At 41.6% G+C, this 23,417-nt stretch overlaps 1 protein-coding gene across 3 annotated transcripts; it reads left to right on the forward strand.

Annotated features, from left to right (window-relative positions):
- Positions 1 to 129: 129 nt before the first annotated feature.
- On the forward strand, positions 130 to 13,739 carry ABCG8 (ATP binding cassette subfamily G member 8). Of its 3 annotated transcripts, none has more exons than XM_075707426.1 (13): positions 130 to 201; positions 1,558 to 1,662; positions 2,422 to 2,578; positions 4,556 to 4,794; positions 5,213 to 5,345; positions 6,994 to 7,263; positions 9,188 to 9,353; positions 9,440 to 9,532; positions 10,417 to 10,616; positions 10,740 to 10,816; positions 12,179 to 12,446; positions 12,995 to 13,122; positions 13,602 to 13,739. In XM_075707426.1, exons 1-13 carry the CDS (start codon positions 130 to 132, stop codon positions 13,737 to 13,739), a joined length of 2,046 nt encoding a protein of 681 aa, XP_075563541.1. The 3 variants fall into 3 exon arrangements, with proteins under 3 accessions (XP_075563541.1, XP_075563543.1, XP_075563544.1); XM_075707428.1 differs by having other exon boundaries at positions 1,564 to 1,662; XM_075707429.1 differs by having other exon boundaries at positions 130 to 180.
- Positions 13,740 to 23,417: the final 9,678 nt, after the last annotated feature.

A 23,417-nucleotide genomic window follows, 5' to 3' on the forward strand; every position in this document is an offset into this window, starting at 1 on the left:
CCAGGAGAAATGGTGCTGCGGTGAAGGCGCCTGGGAAGGGCTGAGCTCAAAGCCAAGAGAAGGATTTCCGCAGCTTTCAAAGAGCCGATAGTCAAACCGCCACAGGGAGCGAGACCTTCCACTGCCAACATGAAGGAAGCCACGGAAAACGTCTCTCTGGACAGTGCCAGCTGGAGCCAGGTGGCATGCGAGGACTTGCCGGTGAGCGAGACCTGTGGGGAGCCGGGAGGGAGCCGATGGGCTCAGCCATCCCGCAGCTACAGCTCTTGCCCGGGAGCTGGGAGAGGGGGGTGGCCAGCCGGCCGACCGGGCTTTTGCAGGCAGCAAGCCCTTACCTCCTCCAGCTCTGAAATGGGGAGCGGAAAGCGTGCTCACCCCCGACAGGAGCACACTGGGGATGAGGCTGGTGCCACGCAAGCCGCGCTCAGATGCCGCGGTGGTGGGGGCTGAGGGAGGGGATCTTCAAATACGTGACTGGAGCAGAAAGTCCCTAAGCATGGCCTGGACGGGCTTTCCCAGGACACGCTTTTGGGCTGTAAAACCAGCTCCCCACTTTTGCTGGGGACCACCTGGTTTTTTAACATTAAGTTCAACGTAAGCAAGAGCACGGAGTGCTTTGGCAGTGGAGGGAGCTTGGAAGGCTTTAATGTGGCTTTTCAGGCTGCTTGGTGTCACGTTGCTTTCCACTGTGTGTGTAGACTGAAAAGATTAATCAGCCTCATGTGCTGTGAGGGTAGGAGGTGCACTCAAAGATTGTGGTCACCGTCTGCCAAAGATACCACAGGCATGGATAAAGTCTGCTACACAGGGAACAGGTATGTTTGCCTTGGCTAGGATATGAGTGTGACTCGCAGGAAAGGCTGTGAGAAAGATATGGCTGCCTGGAGTAAAAACTACAGGCATGCACACAGAATTAAACCCAAAGCCAGAAAGCTGCCTCAGCAAAGACTTCTTAATTGCAACTATATGCAAAAGGTTAACCAAGCCAAGTAGAGACTCTCTTATTTTAACTGATATCTCAGAACACTAAGTTCCAGTTGACAAACTGTGAATTTAAGAAACAAGAGAGGAGAAAAAGAGACTGTACTCATGGTTGCACACCTACTTGTTTGTAAAGCCTCCAAGTTAACGAGTCCCTGTGGAATTCAATAACGAACATACTTCTGGTGAACCTTAATTTTTAGCTGCCATAATTTCAACATGCGTTTTGACCCAGTAGACTAACATTGCTGAAGCAGTACATTTTTTCCTCAAAAATAAAGTCCAATCTCTTTATAGTGGCATGACATTTATCTCCATTTTGAAAGTGATCCCATTAAACTGAAAGCAAATAGAAGAGCGTAGCACAGCAGGTTTGGCCCTCATATATGCCACCAGAACAAAGTTCACACTGATTAACAGATAACTCATTTCAACCCTTCAGGCTTTTGCACTACAGTAACTCTTCAGCAATACTTTTCTATCCCATAAAATAGATTTCCCTTTGTGCTTCGCCTTTTCTGAACTCAAATTTTAACAGTGCTGTAGGTATTGTAATTAACCTAATAACTTTTCCAGACCAAGGCCCAGGATACTATTTTTTGCTCTGAAGAAGATAACAGTCTGTATTTCACATACAGTGGAAAACCAAACGTTCTCGAGGTCAAAGAACTCAACTACCAGGTAAAAGTTGTAATTTACATACCTCCCTTCAGCAGGGAGCATATCCATCAATGCCTGTTTGTATATGCAAGCCATTTTAAAAGCCAAAGTTGAAGTTCACAACAAAGTTCACACGACTGTTGCACAGTCAAGCGCGCAGAAGTTTTGGGAACAGAATCATGCTCTTGGCTTCAATATTGACAGCAGGCTAAACCCTCCATTGTAAATATATCTAGTAAAGCTAGGGGATAAGACAGGAAAAAGAGGTCTGTTTCTAGGCTCTGTTTTTCTCAGTCTTGAGTCAAATTATTCCTCTGAGGTCTGGGGCAGAGGGACTTTGTCCATCTAGGGATGGTGGGAGCCCTTGCTGGCAAGAATCAGTATGTGGAAGGAGACAAAGAGAGAATGACTAACAAGGAGAATTTCAGGGAACCAGTGAAATTTTTCATCTCACTTTGTGCCACCATAGCACCTGAAGTAGATTTCACAATTTTCAGTTTTGCATAATTTCAAATGACATTAAACATTTTAAACATTTAAAATTTACAATAGCAAAAAATTACCAAAGTAACAGAGGACAGAGATGGCTCTAGTGATTAACAGAATAAGAAGCAAAGCATGAAAACCATACTTGGCTGTAAAAGAACTTTCTTCCATGTATTTCTGAAGATTAGCAATATTATTTTAACATATTGTCTGCTTGTAACATCGTAACTTTGAAGATTTTTATTGCTAAATAGTTTATTGTTTGAATTGAAGGGAGTTGTTTCTTTCTGTTAGGTTAACATGGCATCCCAGATTCCCTGGTATGAAAACCTCGCACAGATGAAAATGCCATGGACCTGGAAATCGGATCCCCGTTCTCATGTATCAATAATCCAGAATCTGAATTTAAAAGTTCAAAGTGGTCAGATGCTAGCTATTATAGGAAGCACTGGTAAGAGCAACCAAATTTCATGATTTGACCAAGTCTCAGATAAAACATACACAGCCAAGAGCAATACTCTGCAGTCTTTTGAATGGTAAAATCTAGCTGAGAAATAACTATTGGAAATGTGTCACTTAAATACATTCTTTAAAATGTATGAGGAAACAAAGAATGATACTGGGGAAAAAAATGAAAATTTATTTTCAACACCAATTTTGTTATGACTTGTACGCATTTGCTGTTTGTTTCCTGAGGTGTAGTGGGGTATTTTGATAACTGTGGCCTGCGGTCCCAGCTCTGCTGGACATGAATCAGCTTCACGGCTCAGATTCAAAACAGGACAATTGCAGACCTTACCCAGTATCATAGCAGACAAATGAGGCCAGACCCTGTAAGAAAGATCAGTGGCAACTTGCATAGCCATAAGCAGGAATTCCCTTCAGATTGAAACAATTCTAACAGGATGAAATACCACATTTGGATTAAGAGAAACTTACGGAGAAGAAAAGACAGTTCCTCTTCTGTTTGGCTTTAAAATGGGTCTCTGCTTTCTTAGCTTTTTCTTTTATTTTTTTTCCTTTCATTTTCTGGTGGGACTGGTTTAATCTTCTCCAGGGTGAGGTTGACTAATGGAGAGATGGCCTTTACCCCATGTGGTTAGTTGCGTCTAAGCTCATCTAGGGGGGGGATAAGAAGTAGACACGTGATCTGTTAAACTGAAGGAAAAAGTACCCGTGCTTTGGAGGTAAAAACCCCCATGCTGTGTCTCCACTAGACTCTTACATCAGGTTAGCTCAGTGATTCAGTGAAGATGCTCTCTCTCAAAGGCAAGGCATATTTGCCAAAGAAGTTTTAACTTTATTTCTACAAAAGAGGTTTTTCTTCCCCACTGCCATGGGAATTTTTTCTTAGCACGTATCCTTAACGTAATTGAAGCTGTACCTTAGAGATTCTCCTGATAATAAAAGGAAAAGCTTGTGATGAAATAACATATTGAGTTATAGATACGGCACCTTTGTAAGGTAACATACACTGAGCACAAATCCCTTTCAGCAAACTAGTCAAACTATTTTTAAAAGCTGTTTATCATCTATTTCATCAAATGCCTTAGTAAAATGGATTAAACTACTGATGGGTTTCACATTGCCAATGGCAATCAATATGTCACTCTTAAACAGAGCAATACATGGTTTACAGATGGATGGGTTTCTTTTTTAAAATGTATATATTAAGAAACAAGTGTGGAGTTAATCTTTCAACAGGGAGACTAGAAATAAATGACATCTAATCATAATAAGAGAGCTCTGTGTGTTTACATACAGTATCATACAGCAAAAAGGAAAAAATCATTTGCTATTTAATTCCAAACCAGGTTTTGTTTTCATTGTTTTACTTTTCTTACCTCTGAGCATGAGCCAGCTTTTCTTAATTATTTAAATGACTTTTTGTCTTATTTAAGTCATAATAATTTTTATTTCAATCTTGATTAAGGTTCTGATTGTCTGTATAATCATTCAGCACCTTAGTCATTCAGCTGTTCCAGCTGCCATTTCTGAATTCAGTTCCTTCCACAAAGCAAGCTCTTGCCAAGCATTTAGTTGCCAGCCCCACAGCCAGCACAGGATAGCACCTTTCACTTACGTGTCAAAAGTGAGAGAGAGGTAACAAGAGGACAAAGAGATCTTGCTTCTTGAGTTCACAGAGCTATCCCTCAACACTCAACTACCCAATTCTGCTGAGAAATGACAAAGGTTAAAGCCACGTACTCCATTCCAGAGGAGACAGATTTCCTGAACATGAGCTTGTAGTCGGGTGTCAGTATTCTCTTTCAAGACCATTCTGTCTCTGCGGCTTTGGAAAAGCTTCAGGAAGGGTTGGGGAAAAGATGTTAGGGAACGAAAACTTCTATCCTCCGTCTTTGACTAAATCAACTTTTCAAAATAATCCCCTGGAAAATAATTTAATTTTCAATTTTGATTTTTCTAGCTGGTGGAAAGACATCTTTGCTTGACGTGATAACTTGCCGGGATCACGGAGGCAAAATCAAGTCTGGTCAAATCATGATCAATAACAAACCCAGCACTCCCCAGCTTGTTAAGAAATGCATCGCACACGTGCGGCAGGATGACCGACTGCTCCCCCACCTGACTGTCAGAGAAACGCTATTGTTCGTTGCCAAACTGCGCCTTCCAAAGTTTTTTTCAGACTCACAAAGGAAAAAAAGGGTAATTAAGCTGTTGGAAAAAAATAAAGTTGTCAAAAATGTGTCTGACAGGAATTATCCAAGAGATCCTGTGTGTTTGGAGTCAGAACAGCTAATCTGGCATTTTTTTATGTAGATTATGAATTATAAACCTTTTTCTTCTTTCAAGATAGAAACCAGCAATTGTTCCAAAGCTCATAAAAAGTGACAATCTAGAGAAAGCATTAGAGAGGCCGAAAGAAGAACTAAATTGCTGATCGCTGAGCCTTTTTTAATGTTATCTCTAAAATCAAGATTTGTTTTCAAGTGTCTCTTGATCAGATAGCACTGAAATATCCAGATGGATTTTAACCACATTAATCATATTTTCAGCTTTATCTATGCGTGAATGTGCAAATAAAACTCTTGCTTTATCTCTGTTACCCTTCGGATCCCCCCAGGTAGAAGATGTTATAGCAGAACTACGCCTGCGCCAGTGTGCAAACACCAGGGTAGGGAATGAGTACCTCCGCGGTGTTTCGGGAGGCGAGAGGCGGAGAGTGAGCATCGGTGTGCAGCTGCTCTGGAACCCAGGTGAGCAAAACCCTGACACCTTCCTTGTGCCCACCACAGAGCAGCGTGGGGAATGGGGCAGTGCATGAAGATAGGAGCTTTCGGGGAAGAGTCATACACACAGTTGCCCCTGGGGCAGCTTTGGGAGTTCATACTCAGGACACAACAGCTCTTGCACCACCCTCTGCCAGAGGTTACCTCTCCATAGCAAAGTTAGGCACAGTGACTGGGTGCCGGTCCGTTTGCTTAAATTGAAATCAGTGCTGATCACAGATAATAATGTAATTATTACAGTAATAATTCTGTAAATGGAGCGGTTCAGGAGCCAGCCCACTTTTGCTTCTGTCACCTTTGCCAATGGAGCAGCAGTGACAGAGCCAGGCAGAGCCCCCCTGGGAGCCTTCACCCACTGCTCTCTAAAACCACCATCAAACAGACTACTGAAAGTTGCCTGAAGTCACCCTCACAGCACTGCTCTGGCTTGTGCATATCAGCATGAGGTTTGGTTTTTATCTGACCACATGCCACAAGTTACTTTGGAAGGCTGCTGGCCTATTATAACATTGGGATTGTTTTCCTTTCCTCCAACCCAGCCCATTTACATGTGCAGTGTTAACAGGGAAGGTCATTTTCTTGGCTGCATAATCAGTCATTGTGGTCTTGTGCAACTCAGTGACGCGGCTGGCTCATGTCGCAGGTGAGCTAGAAATTTCCATCGTCTTCAGTAGAAGCAAAACATGAGGCTAAACCCACAGTTGATTTTGCAGGACTGAATCCCCTATCTGCTCTTATAAATATATCTCAAAAGCACTAATAATCTTGGCTGAGCCTCTCGTTGAGCAAGATTTCCCATCAGCTCTTCCACTGGGAAATGGAAAGCAGAAGTATTTTTTTGTAAGAAGTGAGGCTCAGGAATAGATGTGCTGGTACTGAAGTAAAAAAATAATTAGTTCTAGGAAAAATAAGTAAAGTTTTCTTTACATTTCAAACATGTATTATACCCCTCAGCACAGAAACCATGTCTGTGTACAGACATTGCCTTGCTCTGATTGAGGTCATTAAGTTCTGTAACACCACAAACACTGCAACATAGTAACTCTTTCAAGTTTGTAACAACCAATTGCAAAACAAACAAATTCCAAACATATGCATATCTCTTCATATATATCTGTGAATAGGTGCAAAATAGAGCACAGGTTGGCAGGAGGAGCTATCTAAATGAATACTGTGTGAGTATTTACACATGAATAATGCAAGAGGTTTAAATATCGAGCATTTAGGTTCAAATAGTTCAGCAGGCAGGATACAAAACTAATACTATTGTTATTAATTAATATTCATGTACATGATATTTCTACAGGCAAAGTGCAAAAACTGCAGAGAAGAACGTAAATTTAATAAGCAACCTAAATCTGCATCCCAATGAAAAATTAAAAACATTCTTGTTTCCAGTGGGAGCTAGACAAGATTTACTCTTTGTCATCATGTTCAGTAAGATAGTGCAAGAAATTGCCGTTGTTGAATATTATGCTGGTATGACATATACTTTGGACTTTAAAAAAAAAGGAATATATATGTGTGATTTCATGCACTAGCACCGTTTCACTTAGAACGTATTTTCCAAATCAAACATGCTGCTTTCCACAGCTAAACTTATTGTCTTTGGCAGGAATACTCATACTTGATGAACCCACATCTGGACTGGACAGTTTTACTGCACATAACCTTGTGATAACATTATCCAGACTGGCCAGAGGAAACAGATTAGTAGTTCTTTCACTTCATCAGCCCCGGTCAGATATCTTCCAACTGTTTGATTTAGTTCTTCTGATGACTTCTGGAGTCACTGTCTATTCTGGAACAGCTAGAGACATGGTCCCGTATTTCACCGAACTAGGCTATCCCTGCCCAAGGTACAGCAATCCTGCAGATTTCTATGGTTAGTATCAAGCACTGCCATAAAAAAAAGTTACTGGAAATCATTCGCTTTCATAAGTGTATCAGCTAACATTGATTTTTATTGACCATAACTGTCTTAGAAATGCCTTAATAACTGACTCAAATCAATACTATAGCAAGTTCAGGTTTTAATAATATCCTTATTTGTCAGTACAGGAAATATAACAAAAACAAGAGGTATGGGCAAAATCAATTTTAAATAATCCTCCTAACTCTGCCAGGTGTAGCCACCCTTCCACATGTTTAGCACACTTATTCCCATGTTTTAGCTGGTTGAAACTTTCACCCTCACCAAGACAGACATGGATGAACTGATCAATAGCTTTCTGTAGCCAGTTCTCTGACTTCTGAATCAAGAAATGTGGGAAGCTAGTTTCCCAGAGTGAGGAGTAATACACACCTGGAACCGTAAATGGGAAAGAGGAGCGCTGCCCAAGAGAGCACATTAGAAGGGGGAAGAAAAAAAAACCCAGAACAGCAATCCTTTTATTCCTCTTCTCAAAGAAAGGTAACTACATGGTTCCAAATCCACTCCTCTTCTGTTTTTTGCAACATGCAAAGGGAATCTGGCCCTGTTAATCTAATGGCAGTAGTCTCTTACCACAGAGGTTGGTTCCGTTCCAGCCCTTAGGTCTTTGCACTCAAGTTGGCTCGGAAACCTTGTGCAGACACCAACCTCAAGTGCTCTGGAGTAGCCTCTTTGGCTGCGCCTATGTGGCACGCAGTGTCAGCTCCTATCGGCTGTGCAGAGATAAACCGAAGTTAACCTCAGTGTCAAACCCTGCAAAAAGACCTTTGTCACCGCCGTGCTTCAGAGCAGTCCTCAGCCAAGCACAGCCTTGAGGAAGGCTTGCAGCACCCCCGCATGGGAATGGAGAATATGAGGCAGTCCTGAGGAAACTTGTAGCTACAGCCTGCGGTTACAGAGATAAACCCCTACAACATGGAGGCAGGGAGGGATGAGAAAGGGAGGTGGAAGATCATTTAGCAGTATGCACAGAGGCAGTACCCATAGGAAGAGAAGAGAAACATGGCCAGCAGGAAGGTGGAAATGGGACAGCATGGTAGAGGATGCCACAGCACGAAGGAGCACCTGACGGAAATGCACAAATGCTGTCTGTGTATCTGATAGAGAAATGGGAGACCATGGCAGAATGGAAGAGGTAGGGGTGGTTACAACTCATTTCTGATGGACTCCTGCTGAAGAGTGGCTGAACAGAGATGATCAGCCCAATGGAAGGAGTTACAAAATGTGCAGCGATAATTCTCTCAGAAAGCATCTGCAAAATGTCAGGTATTGTCACTCTACACTGAAGGTCAGCATTGTAAAATACTATTAAAAGTTTAGATTTAAAAAAAAAAATTGTTAAGTAAAAAATTATGCTAAGTCAACTATTGTTGCTGCTACTATGTTGTCCTTGGATAATATTCTTCTTGGGCTTTCTCAGTATCAGGTAAAGTTTATGGCACCTCTGTAAGATACAAAAAGATATTATAACTATCATTTTGCAGATGGAGAAAAAACCATGTGATTTAAGTCAAAGTCACATAACAGATTGTAAATGCCTACATGCCAGGAAGGAAATTCAAACTGTTTATTCTCAGCACCCCTCTCAAGCCACTATTAAATTTAGAAAAATCTGAAATAGTACTTTACAACATTATCATAAACAATTATGAAATCTCTCACTGATTCATTGAATGACTAGATAAGAAACATCTCCCAAGACAAAATACACATTAAGAATCTGTTCCCGTCTAATTACTTTAGTAACTGATAAAGTTTTAACCGATGCATGCACACAGGTCATGCTGTCTGTTCACAATGAAATCTCTGATTCTAAACACATCATAAAGGTATCACATATGTAGCATATGGACTCATGTCAAATAATGTGTTGCAGTTGATTTGACCAGTATTGATAAACAGACTGCAGAAAAGGAGATGGAAAGCCGAAAAAGAGCAAATACTCTTGCCAACTTGTTCCTAGAAAAAGTCAAAGATTTTGATGATTTCTTATGGAAAGTTACCGAAGAAGAAAATGTTGCAACCACATTCAGCAAGCAAAGGTAAAGAAGAGTGTCATACAGCAGATCTGGAATAACAGCTACAGCCTGTGATAATTTCAGGTTTTTTTCTCTTTTCTTTTGGGCAGGTCACATTTAAATTCAGAAGAAGCTATCAACATGCCTCACCATTCAAGTGATCAGTTACCAGGAGTCTTAAAGCAGTTCACTGTATTATTAAGGTAACCTTATCTCCAGCATAAACAGTTACGTATCATGCCCATTTGTATTTTAAATTATAAGAAAGAAGCACAAAATGAGAACTGAGTGCATGCTGAAAGTGCAGAGCTAGCGCTAGGCCTGAGCAAGCCGTAGAGCAGAGGTGTTGCTATACTGGCTCACCCCAGCCCCCTGAGCAGCACAGCAACCAGACAGCAACCACTTTCCTGCCCCAGGGCCCCATCCAGATGCAGTCACCTCCAGCTCACATCACTGGGAGCCCGCAGCTTTAAGCAGCAGCAGGAGCCTCCAGGCTCAGCAACACGCGTCCCAGTTTTGGGTACCGCCACCCCGATACCCATGCTGAAGCGCGGTGACTCAGCCCTCAGCAAGCCCAGGCAGCCGCATGGTAGGCTCAGGCATCGCCATCCTCACACCTCTGCCTCACATTTGAAGCCAGGAGGCTTCACTGATTATAGCCAACATAGATGAGTATTGTAGTTGGGTCTCACGCTTGTGTACTCAAAAGAAACATGATCTACTGGTTTAATACACGTAGAACATCACTACCAGTATCAGCTGTTGTTAGCATACGCTACAGGTCCTTAACAGAGAGACTTCTATAACTGAAGTAATTGCTTCTGCATCTCCAAAGTCAGACTGTCCCACTCCCACTGCCTTCTTTCAAGCTTTCAGCATTTCAGACCTGAAATACCAGGTGGCTACAGATGCTCCATAGCTTTGATTAGATAAAATCCTTTCCAGAAACCAACAGCCCAACTCCTCTCCTACTCAAGGTCAGCAAGTTCCACAAATTCATTTTAGCAGAGAGTTTGAGGCAACATATCTGAACATAACTGGCATTAGTAAGTACTATACCTTATGGTCAATGTTGCTGTTTTCCTAGTCGTCAAGTCTCCAATGACTTCAGAGATCTTTCAACGTTATTAATCCATGGATTTGAGGCCCTTCTCATGTCTCTATTAATTGGATTTTTGTACTATGGCCATGAGAAAACCAGACTCTCTATTCGTGACACAACAGCACTGTTGTACATGATAGGTGCACTAATCCCATTCACAGTGATTTTGGATGTTATTGCCAAATGTAAGTGTCACTTTTGTAAATGTTATAAGCAATCAAAATCAGAAAATTCCTAAATCAATGAAAAAATTATACTTATTAATGCAGCCCTAGGATGAAACTAACCTGTTTGTTCCTACCCTGCAGGTCATTCGGAAAGAGCTATGCTTTATCATGACTTGGAAGATGGAATGTACTCTGTTAGCCCATACTTCTTTGCTAAGGTAATTGGTTTTGTTGCCAGGAAATACAAACAGCTGGCTTTAACATTAAAAAACACAAACAAACCAAAGCCTTGTTGTATAAATGATCACATTAACATCAGACTTTGTTCTTTTGTGTCTGCCAGCTAAGGCTATCGTTCTTGCTTCCTTGGCATTAATGGATTAAACCTCACGCTACTTTAGATCTGTTGCCATAAGTCATGGCTGAGATCCCACCCCAGAAAAGCCAAACAAGATTCTTTCACTGGGTTGTTTGGCCAGAATTTGAGAAATCTCAAACTCGAATTTGGGGGTTTAGACAGTTTTACGCACCTGCATATTTCATTCACTAAAGCATTTTTGAAAGTTTGATTACATGTCTTGATCTGTAAAACAAAATATTCATATTAAATGCTAAAGCAAAGGTAAACCAGAAGTGACAAAATGCTAACTGTGATGTTCCCAGTAGTTGTTTGGGCCTGCCCTGGTCAGAGACAAACAATTTTATTAAGTGCATGAAGAGCCAGAGTTTCTGGAAATAAATTAGAACTTTAAAAAAAATTACATTCTCTTTTTCACAAGGGTTTAGAATAATCCCTTCTTTGTGATGTTGCCACTGTTAGATGAGTTCTGCCTGCCATGGCATCTGTAATTTAGGTTTCCATTTCTGCACAAGATTTTAAATGCTTATTAGTGGTTGCCAGAGAAAAATATTCTTTGCATTGTGTCACAAAGATTGCACATTATTCATAGAGAAATCGATGTAATTTGTTACAACCTTAGTATTAGAGGATAGTAGCAACCCTCTTTAGAAGAAATACTCATCATACTCTCTCTATGTATCTTTAGATATTTGAGAAATCCTAAGCATGTTTTTGTTTTACAATGAGTTGAGTAGTTACTAACTGGTCTGCCTTCGGGACAAAATGGGGAAGCAACCAACAGCCAGATTTGTCTCAAATTTGATCTCATGCTAGGTTCAACCAAATTTGGACAAAACATACAGTTGCAATGAGTCAGTAACAGTATTACTGTTATCAAGCGCACCAGTTCTCAGGGAAAGCATCTTAAATTCTTAGAAGCTGCCAAAACTGTTACAAAACAAGACATCTAATCTGTAACAAGAATCCTCCCATTTTAACACTGAGTTATAGGAATTGTCACAACTGGAGGAAAAAGTTAGCGAGGATTTCAATTCTTGTTGTGGATCGTTTTTGCATGTCACTGACAACACCTAAGAGGGAGGCGATTGCATTCTAAGGGAGTGTTTCCTGTAGTTTTTATGAACAGTCCACATATACATTCAGGTGCATCCCAGAAGGTTTTGTGATTATCATTCAACTTACTTTTCCCTCTTCTCCCCATCCCCCTCTTCCCCAACAGATTTTGGGAGAGCTCCCAGAGCACTGCGCTTTTGTCATCATTTACGGGGTTCCCATCTACTGGCTGGCAAACCTCATTCCTGAACCAGAACATTTCCTGCTGAACTTCCTCTCGGTGTGGCTGGCTGTATACAGTGCCCGTGCGATGGCACTTTGGATGGCAGCACTGCTGCCGACGTTACAGCTCTCAGCCTTCTTCAGCAATGTCCTTTTCACATCGTTCTACCTGAGTGGTGGTTTTGTGATAAGCCTGGAAAACCTCTGGACAGGTAAGACAAAGCTCCCACCATCCCTCCAAACTGAAACATCAATGGTTTTCAATAGTGACTGGCTGTGGTGAGGCTAAATGTGTCCTGTGCCGGAAAACTCAGCTTTATTCCTACCTTTGCAATTATCTTCTTGGGTGGTGACGGTGGCATCAGATCGTTCATTTTACATCAGTTTCTCCATCTGAAAATGAGGTAACATAAGTTTGGTGAAAAAAGCACCAGTGAAAGTCTCAATTCTTACATAGTTGCTAAATTTTTCAGTAAAAAAAAATTATACCCAGCAGATGAAGATTGAGCTCCAGTGAGACTTAGTTGACAGCGGGAGTTTGATGGATATGGATATTAGCGCTCTCCTAATTTTCCATCTCCACGTAATAATATAAAGTATATCAGCCATTTTGTCCAATAATAAACTGTTACATGTTTACAGCCTCTCTTTGTCAAGAAATTAGACAAACCTGCTGTATTTGGCAGCGACACAGCAGTTTTTGAGGTCTCAAGTTTTGTGTATGCATATCAATTTCTTTCTTTCTGCCATTTTTTTCCAGTTCCATTTTGGTTTTCTAAAATCTCTTTTCTAAGATGGAATTTTCAAGGCATGATGCAAATTCAGTTCACTGACCTCACATACGAAATGACTGTTGGAAATACTACACTTCAAATACCAGGGAAACTTGTAAGTCACGAATGCAAATTGCTACAAACATCTGATAACTAATTAGAATGCTATTTCTGTGCCCATCATATTTAAGTAGGTGTTGTAGGCCTCAAATTTGGCAAGCACTAAATCAATACGTGAAGTCACGTTACACTTGGTGTATTTTAAATTTGTCCCTACAGATATCGCTACCACAGTCACTCCTTTCTTTTTAGTGGAAGGGGAAAAAAAAAAAAAAAAAAAAAAAAAAGAATGAAGGGCAACTATTTTCGACACAAGCCCCAGCTGATATTGCTCAGAAGCTGAACTGTATTCCTCCGAAACTCCGCAGCCCCTAGACACCGGGTAGCTGTAACCAGCTATCAAACCACACATCCAGCTGGAAACCAGGGGGAAAGGCGGCAGGGGCCAGGGAAGCTAGCACATAAAACATACTTCACACAGCCAGCATGAAAATTTTGTGTCCATTCCTAATTTTGCATTATCCGTGCTTACAGGTCACTCGGGCTCTGGATCTGGACTCCCACCCTCTCTACGTAAGCTATCTCGTCCTCGCGGGCATCGTCTGCAGTTTCCTGCTTTTATACTACTTATCTCTGAGGTTCATCAAGCAGAAATCAAACCAAGACTGGTAACAGCAAACCATGCAGAGAGGGCAGCCGGTGACACGGCGTCCCGTGCACGAAAACAGGGCAAAGCCCTCGAGCTTATTTTTGGTCACCTGGGCAGCCGCGCAGGGGGAGCGCGCCGGTACCTGCGGGGAGCGGCGGCGGCGGCGGCGCCACAGGATGGCAGCAGAAGCCCGGGAGTCGGCAGGGGCTGCGCTCCCCGCCACCGCCTGCAACAAACCGGGCTCCGGCCGGCGGCTCCAGCTTTTTGGGGGATGTTTTGTTTGTTTTTTCTTTTTCGGGGGGGTTGGTTGGTTGGTTGGCATACAGTTTTTATAGGCGACAAGACGCTTACGAGTTCTCCGCACCTTTGAAATATTCTGAGCTATAGGCCACTACGATTTAAAAGGACCCAGCCCACTTAGTAGGAGCTGATGCTTTTTTAGTCCGTCATGCCTGAAGGTACAGCGATCACGTACTTTGCAGAGAGCGCAGAGAGAAGCGGGATCAGCACGCACAAAACACCACTTGCTGTAGCACGTATAGCATTCCGCGCTCATAAGAACAGCGTAGAGGAAAGCGACGCAGAGGATTTCACCGATGCTTCAGGAGGACATGCAAGGATGGAAAACACAACTGTTAACGATTCCGTGTCGCTTCTACCTGCTTATGTGTTTTAAGGCTTTGCCTTTGTGTTCCAGTTAGATGCTGCTGATGCCCAAAAAGCGCTATTTTCTCACTGTACAGATGATTTCTTGTAACGGGTAATTTTATCTCCCCTTCTTGGATTTATTTCTACAGTATAAATGCATACCAATTGATTGTTATTGATCACATCTTTCTCCATGGCAATACACATCACACAACTTGCCAAGTTCGGTTCCTAAGATTCTCAGGTAGAAAATACCAAACCTGTCCCTCCAGTAATTAAAAATCTAATGGTGCAATCCATGAAATGCTTGTAATTGTGCACCTAGTTATGCTCAGCCATAAGACACAAATGCTCAGAAAATTAATAACAGTAAACAAACTGCTAATTAACATGCAGTCATGGTAAGTGCATGTGCAAATTAGGTGTACAGTTATGAGCATTTTACAAGATTAGCTTGATTGATTTTAAATGTATGGATGCATACCTCTGTGCTTATGTACAGAGACCCAAAGCACATTGTCTACTCTACTTTCATTTACATGTTGCAAACAGTAGAAAACTCCTAGTGTAATCGGCTATAATGCCCTGGATACTGTTATGTAAATCTTTTTTTTTAAGAAGTAAGAATGGAAGAACATCAATATTTGATTATCCTATTTGGCAATTAGGGCTGCCACATTACTTTCCACAGGTTCCACGTGGTGATAAATTCCCAGGAAGACCCTAGTCTAAAGATGTTAAGCAGGTCTGATGAAGTAACAGCTTCAGACCCAGGCAGCAGTAGGAATCCAAAACACTCCAAGGTTTTTCTAAGGTGAATTCTACCATTTCTCTCTGGTTCTGCTGCACTTGATTTAAAAAAAAAAAAAACAAAACCAACGAACCAACCAAACAAAAAAAAAAACCCCAAAAACCCAACAAAAACCCCACACACTTGATCTGATCCTAGTGCCATTTTGAAAAGATCAGATTTTCCTTGCCTTTTAATGGCAAAGCCAATTCTTTCAGTCCAATTCAGCATCATTAAATTGTCAGAATAGCAGCTTCCTGTTTGATTCTTAATTATTCCTTTTTATTATATTTAAGACACTTAATTTTTTTAAAGTGGTTTACTCTTCTTTGTAATGATCTGTTGTGATTAGAATCTCTTTTATGTTACACTGAAGTTTTAAGGGTATATATTGGTACTTCTAGTCTAAACCTCTATTTTCAAGGTATTTAGAGGATTAAATTCTAGGCTGACTCTCTGTTGTGAATTCACTTTGATGTTTAATAAAGAAAGGAGAGACACAATGGGAGAAATTAAAGACATAAGGGACAGCTCTGAATTTTAGGGGCATATTGTCATGCACAGAAATCTTCAGGCATCTAGATAAGAATATACCATAGCCTTAACTTTGAATTTCCTTCCTTTTGTGAAATTAGTCAGGCTGCTGACATTACTTAAACAGCCTTTTTCAATTTAAAATTCCACCCTCTTAACATTATGCAGCAGGACCAAATGGTGTGAGTGTTTCAGAGGTGGTGTTATGACAAGGGTAGATGTATACATAATGGGGACTTGAGCGGTGAGCCTAGGAACAGCCATCGTATGGAGTGTAGGAAGAGCTATCATAGGATGTGGCCAGGCCTGTGTTTACATAGAAAAAGCTCATATTCTATATACTACAATTACATTAGCACGCTGCCTATGATCATATCTTGTTTCCTTGATGCCTAGAGATGGGGAATATAGGCTGTGATTATTGTTACAGGCTTTAGCAATATGAAGATAGGAGCCCTGAAATACCAGCAATTAGCGTTCATGCCTAACAATAGCATGCCGTGGGGCTGTGTACAGAGAAGAGCACAGGGAAGAGTGGGTGGATGACACACAACCTGCCCCACTCGTGCTACCAGGAGTTGAAAAATAGCACGAGTTTAGGGGGAATTATGCACCTCTCAGCCAGTGAAGGTCACGCTGTACGCTTCGGCCTCTACGCTCGCGTCCTGCTTCATGTTAGTTGTGTGCGGAAAAGGGTTCACGCTTCCACAGCGGAGCTGCTGCTGCAAAAACAAGTGGTTAGCGAGGGAACAGAAATCTTCCCAGGCGTGCTAACCAAGGCTAAATGTCCTAATGTAATTCCAGCACAGCTTTGCTTTCCAAGCTTCAGAGTAGCCGTTCCTTTTCCTTAGATTCCCTTCTATCAGCAGCAGCTCAGTGTGCCCTCCTGCCTGCACTCCCTGTACCAGTATAACCAAGGTTGCAGCAGCCCGCAACAATCTCAACACAGAGGCTAAAGGTAAAACTCATCGCACTGTCCGTTCCACACAGGACAACCTTTACTTTGTTACGGACTCAAGCACTGTGGTAAGGCGGATCTGCCATTCGAGCAGAGCGCTGCCCGCCAGCCTGACAACGCCGCCGTCCCACGGATTCGCCCGCTGCTGCCTTTGCTCTCCTGCATCCTCCCTGGCCACGTTCGGAAAAGATCTCCTCAGCTGTAAGCCATAGTCCCTGCCACTGCAGGCAACCAAGTCAGTGCAAAACTGGTTTGGAAATGGCACCACGTTCAATCGGTTGCAGAGTTTCAAAGCTGTTTTGCCCAACCGCTGTTTGAACTGCCCAGCGCATGACTTAACTGCAACAGGCTATGGGGTTTCAGTCTGCATTCACATCAAATTTGGGAATGGGAACATCAAATACAAGCAACAACAACATTTGTAAGGAAAATTCACCAAATTCAGAAGCAAAAGAAATCTGTGTTGGTTACATGGATACTATAAAGCACTGTGTGGACAACAGAACTGTGTGTTGCTACAACACCTCTACGTAGCAGAGGTGGTGTCTTATCTGTAAAGAAACAGGTAAGAAAAATTTGTCATTACTTTAAGTGTTTAATACAGGGAGAGATGGGAAGTTCTGCCCCAACCTCCACTCCAAGTTTATGCAGTCCCTCCGCTTGGCAAAAGGCACAAACTTTCTTAGCACTGGAAAATGGATTATAGAAACACTGCTTTGCATATTGGCTCGTTGGTAGTGGCAGTCCTCCAAAATACTTTTAACTCCTCGTTTGGAAAGGACTAGCCTTCATTCTGGCCAAGCTAAATTAATAAGTAGCTGTTGAAAGTTTCATCCCATATTTGTTCATTGCAAAATGCATTCAGAAATGCTAAATCAGTAACAAGTATCAATAGCTATCCCTTTTTATTAAAAAGCCCCATGAAATTCCTTTTAAAAAAACCCCCACAAACAATATGCTATGCAAGCAGACTCTATGGGTAAGAAGTTACAGGTGTTGGTGTATCCACTTGTACCAGAAATAACAAACCTTTCAGGTTTTAGCCACAATGATTAATTTTAATGGCAGTAGACAAGAAACAGTGTACATGGAGCTCTGTGACATGCTGCTGCTTTTTTTTTTTTTTTTTTTTTAATACTCTGAGAGCCAAGACAAGCCCTTCATATGTTAGCAGCTATTAATTAAGGCAACAATGTTTAAGCAGTGGGTTGAAGTAATTTTAAAACTGCTTAACCCTTTTAAGACCTGACGAGCTTTAAAAAGCATATATATATGTAGAATGTGTGTTCATATTAATATGTATATGTAGAGGTATCTGCATGAATAGATTACATACATATGTATAAACACACAAAACTGTAAAGCCTATGATAGCTCACAATTTTTTTTCAGGGAATATTTAAAAAGCAATTCAGATCCATAATTTATAAAAGTGCTGTTGCCAATTTATATAATTAATTATAAAACTGTTTGTTGATGTTTATTTTGTCATTAAATCAAACTTACAGTTATTTTGAATTGCACATTTTGTTGGCATTATTTTGCGTTCATGGTCACAATTTGATACTTTTAACACTTCCAGTGCTAAGAAAGTGCAACTCAACAGACCACCTCAACCTTCACATTGTGGGTCCAGAACCAGCATCTCCCATCAAGAACACATTTGGACCTTTTGCTCCTTTTTAAGCATCTAATCAGATTTTTCTAAGGTTTCTAGTATGTCTCAGTACTGTTTCTGCCTCACCTTAATTCTTCATGTTTAAGAAGTGGGTTTAGAGGTTAAAGTACTGTCCAGAACCCATATGGTGAGTCAACAAACAATGCCACTTGCCTCAAAAATAACTTGTATTTTGTACATAAGCAAATTAGCGCACCAGATAGTCATCTACTACTTCAGTACTGAATTTTCAAGCAAATACATAGCAACTGGAAATCTATGAACATTCACAAATAGTCAAAAACAAAACATACAGAACCTTGCGATGATACACAACTGTACTAGTTAACAGTTAAGATCATCATTCTTCTAGACAGTACCTTTGCTCACTTTCATTTACTGGGGGCTGTGGAAGAGTTTAGAAAACAACAACAGAAACTTTTTTAAAATAAAAAAAGACTTCATGTTTCACCAAAAAAGTCAGTAGAAAAACAAAAAAGTAGCCCCTCTGCTGTGCCAGTCCAGCCTCCAGCAGCAGCTCCTCCCTGACACAAGTAAACATCTTCTGTCTCATGACGCAAGTCAGGATGCTGAGAAGAGTGCCCTCAAAGAACCAAGTATTATCTTAATGATTGCTTTTCAACAAACACCCAAATCTTCTACTACTCTTAGTTAAAAATAGCTAATCACCTTGCAGCAGCGCTTCAACTAATTGTAGAAAGGCACAAAGCCAAAACATGGAGTTCTAAACCAAGCAACAACAAAATGTGCTGCACAAACTGGAAACTTTGAAAAACAGGACGTGTGCTGCCCTAATTAGTGCCTCCAGCTGCAGGATGTTACCTTACGCAAGGCAGTGGTTAGATTTCCAGGTGAGTAAGTCAGAGGCCAAACCTGTGGTAGCCATCACCCCAAGAGACTCTGACCTCTGCTGAGAAAGGCAAAGTGCCAGCAACATTTTTTTGCTCTTTTAGCATCCCCTTAATACAGCCATTCAATAAACTTTTTGGCTTGTAATTCCTAGCCATACAGGCACGAGTTGCCACTCCCCAAGAAGCTGCAGGGGCATTTCAGGCCAGTGAGAACAGTCAAGAAGCTGGCACCCTGCCACCACCCCCGCAGTAATTCTGCGCACGGTGGCTCCGGCCATTCACATCGCATGCTGTACCTGCCTTCCTGCCTTCCCTCGGTACCCACAGCTCCTACTAGTAATAACATAAAAAAGCATTTTGTCCAAGTATCGTTGTTACCTAGAAAAGCGTGCTGTCCGATTACAGCAGAGCTCACCACTGTCAAATGCTTTGGACACGCTTGCTTCAGGTTTGTCCCTTCTAAAAGCAAGACAAAAGAAAGGTGAATGAATAATTCAGCTTTATATACTTCATAGGGAATTTGTCAACGCTTTTGTATTGGAAAAACGCCTTGCAGCGTTGTAGTATGTTCAGTGCCAGGCGCGTGATAAATTTCCACTTGAAAAAACTCTTGTACATGACTGACAATAGTAGAGCCACAAATTACCGTAATTTTATGCCCCCTGCAGCTAGTGGTATAAAACATAGTTTTCAACCTTGTTTTTACTTGCTGGATTTAGACAAATTTATAATGTTATTGATGTCAGTGAGAAACACACTCAAATGCAGAAATTGTATTCCTGGGCATAAAAACAATTGGAGCACAATATTTTATACATACTACTGATGGTGAAAAATATGGTTGTCATTAAAACAATAAAAAAAAGATGGAAAACTAAAGGGTTTTTTTTTAAAAAATTAATTAAACATTCTATATTTATTTATTTTCAGCTATTGCACTTGATCAGGGTTTTCTCCTCCTCCCTGGAATGCTGAACAGTTAACCGGGTGTGACACGTGATATTACTAGCTCTTACTTTGAACATCAATATTAGAAATACAGGCTGAGTCAACAAAATCATGAAGGAAAGCAAAAACCTTGTTTAAGCAAAGTCGATGGATATATGGCTCCTAATGGATTTTCCAGTGAGCACACACTTTTCATCGTATTTCCAATTTTTAGAGTGTAATTCTATTTACAAAGGGTTCTAAGGGCCCTAAAAATGGACAATTGCTAGGGATGATCAAGATGTACAGTTGAGCTAACCTTCACACATGAACTGTTCAAGCGGCTAGCTAAACTAATCAGAGGGAAATCCCAGGAAACTCTGCAAGTAACAAGGGCAATTGCTTGATTTATTTTTTGTTTAGGCAGAAAGTTTTTCAGAGTATGGCTAGGTAGTGAGCTCAGCAACCTAACACAGTTGCTTTGGTTGGAGCCTCACCTCAGGCTGCAACTTCCGTATCAGAGCATGCAAAGAAATCCTAATGGCCCCAATGCCAAACACTGTCTCATATTCAGACTCATCTTTAGAGCCACCCTAAATTACACCAATAGCACACTTCTTCCGACAGCTGCTTTCAAATTTGAAAAGTGTGAGGTTTAAGAGCCTGCTGCTGAAACAAACTTCCTTTGGGATTTTTGGCACGTGATAATGCTCTGTTACACGCAGCTGTAATTACAGGACTAGTACCATCATGACTCCCCATGGTGGAAAGGCACGAGAGCACCAGGCTTGGCTCAGCAGCTCGGATCAGTCCTTCACAGCCTCTTCTTTCAAGGAGCTGGGCTTAGCAGCACTTGCTGCTGCCACTGCTTTCTTCTCCAGTGAACCTCAAGGAGAAGTGGTTGAGGAGGAGACAGTGGGAGCCATGAGAAAGGCAAAGATCCACGGTGGCGTGTCATCAGCCCTGACTGTCAGTGAGTTGAGGGCTGCCCCTTCCCCTCATGGTCATTCGCTCCCAACCCAACCAGGCCTAAGGCATGATGCCGAAGCTGCTAGCTTTGTCTTCTTATTGCCGCCCACAATGCCAACCGTCATCCTGCCCACCCAGGCATCTTCCCAGTACTTCCAATCCCTTCAGAGTTCCTCCGCAGCAATCCTGTATTTTGACAACCGCTTTTCATAGCCCTTCTCTCATAAATAAACAGCCAGCACCCAGCAAAACAGCCTTTCAGAGCCTTCTTCGACAACCTCGAAGGAGGCTGGCCAGACCAACCCTGTCCTGTCCACACTCCCCTACTTTCCCTCCAGCCGAAAGTGTTTTCTATCTAAAAGTCCACCCTCCTCTCTTCCCCTGGAAGTTCATTTCTGCTATCTACAACTCTTCCCATAACTCCACTTTTCAGATTTGCCCTGGTGTCATGGTCTATGTGAAGAACAGCAGATGCAAACTACTTACAAAACCAAGAATCAAATTTCCTGCTAGTTTTCACTGTGAGACGCTGATGTTTGTTGCTTTCTGAACCTTGAGTTCATTGGCACTTACAGCTGAGTGAAGTAACTACAAGAAACACAGAGCTACAAAGAGGTTTGGAGCTATTGCTGGAGACAACAGCAATTCTATAAATACCACTGCTTTATCATGATGTTGTAAGGGTAATCACAGGAGAAATTGTGAAGCTATTAGCCAATTGTAACATAGAGGTTTAGGAGTATGAGAGAAACCTTGCATTAAAAGTTTTATCTAAAAGTAGATCAATGAGGAACCCCCATCTATAGCCAGCACTGCATAAGACAGTTTCTATTATCTCATTTTCTTAATTACAGGAAACAGTAGAGAAAACTCAAACCTCAAACTTCCATATCTGCTCTTATTTCCATACCTAATGGGAAACCCAGAACTTTGCTCCTGTAGCTGAGGATCTGCACGCTCATACTCAGAAAGATGCCCTTGGATTACATTACAGTCTCAGTTGGAGCCACTAACTTAAAAGGATATTGGGTTTCCTCTGATTATTGATTCACTGAAGTACTGGCAAACCACCAGAGGCTGCAGCCATTCTGGAAAGGAAATATCTTTTTGCAGTTACTTGACACAGAAATTATGAGAATAATTTTAAGAAATGCAGAGAAATCTTTGCTGAAAAAAGCCTAAATTCAGTGACAGTCTCAGCTTTTTCTTACATGCCCGCTTTTTTCACGTTTACAGCAACAATATACTGGTGCAGGAAATTGGACATCCCTTCTAGATACTGACAGATTTCTCACATTGAACAGCAAAACCTCCCGGTCACATCCATCACTTCTGTCACTTCCTCCTCTGCTGTGTTCCTGGAGAGTCTGGAGGCATCGCACCTTTGAGAAAAGCAATAAATACAGTAGTACTCTGGTGAACACGCTTCTAGTCTATTGCTGTCAATATGTGCACTCATGATCCTACCTTCACTGTTACGAATCTCCGTTGTTACTGTAAACTGCAGCTGGAATCCTGCTGACTCAGGCATTCAATCTATAAAAACCTTCTGAGCTGCCACTGCCAAAGACACAATCCATTCAGCTACTCCATTTGCAACAGTGGGTATGTATTAAGGAAGCCTGAAGACAGCTACTAACGTACAAGCTACATTTCTTGCTATAGAAAAGGGTCTCAGGAGACAATGAGTTGAATGAACTGTTTTACTAGATAAGAAGAGAACTACAGCATGTAATTATCATGCTGCAAAATGACTATATTGGTAGTTAACAAGGAAACTTTTCCCATATTGAGCTCAAAAACCAAAAAGCACCCTCCTCCTGCCCCTACCTCAAGGGGAGTGGGGGAAAGAGGAGAGTACATAATGTGGCGCAGGGCACAGAAGTGAGATTAAGTCATCTCAATTCAAGCAGCAAGCTTTTTCCAGTCCTCTCAACCCCAGTCAAGACACACTATTATGCAAACACATACACGCTCACACAATTTGCTTTTTACAGTAACATGTCAGGTCATTTCATGTCAGCACACTCTCAGCTTCCCACGAAGGCCTCTGGAAAAGTGCACTCCTATCTCACAGACACCGCACCTGGATCTACACAATCCCAGTTATCCACTAGCCAGTGGCAAGTAATTCTTTTCCGCTTTAAAGGGATAAGTGCTATGGTCAGTACGACAGAGTACGTTTGGTATCTGGACTAATGAATCACCATGACAAGTTTGCAAGACTGCCATTCTGCATTTTGTCATCTTACAGGTTTCTTTTTTTGAATATGAAGAAATAAATAATGGAACTGCCTACTTATTTGGTGAAGAAACACTACCTTCTCAACTGTATTTTTCTTCATG

The sequence above is a fragment of the Pelecanus crispus genome, chromosome 3, assembly GCF_030463565.1.
Source record: "Pelecanus crispus isolate bPelCri1 chromosome 3, bPelCri1.pri, whole genome shotgun sequence".
NCBI lineage: Eukaryota > Metazoa > Chordata > Aves > Pelecaniformes > Pelecanidae > Pelecanus > Pelecanus crispus.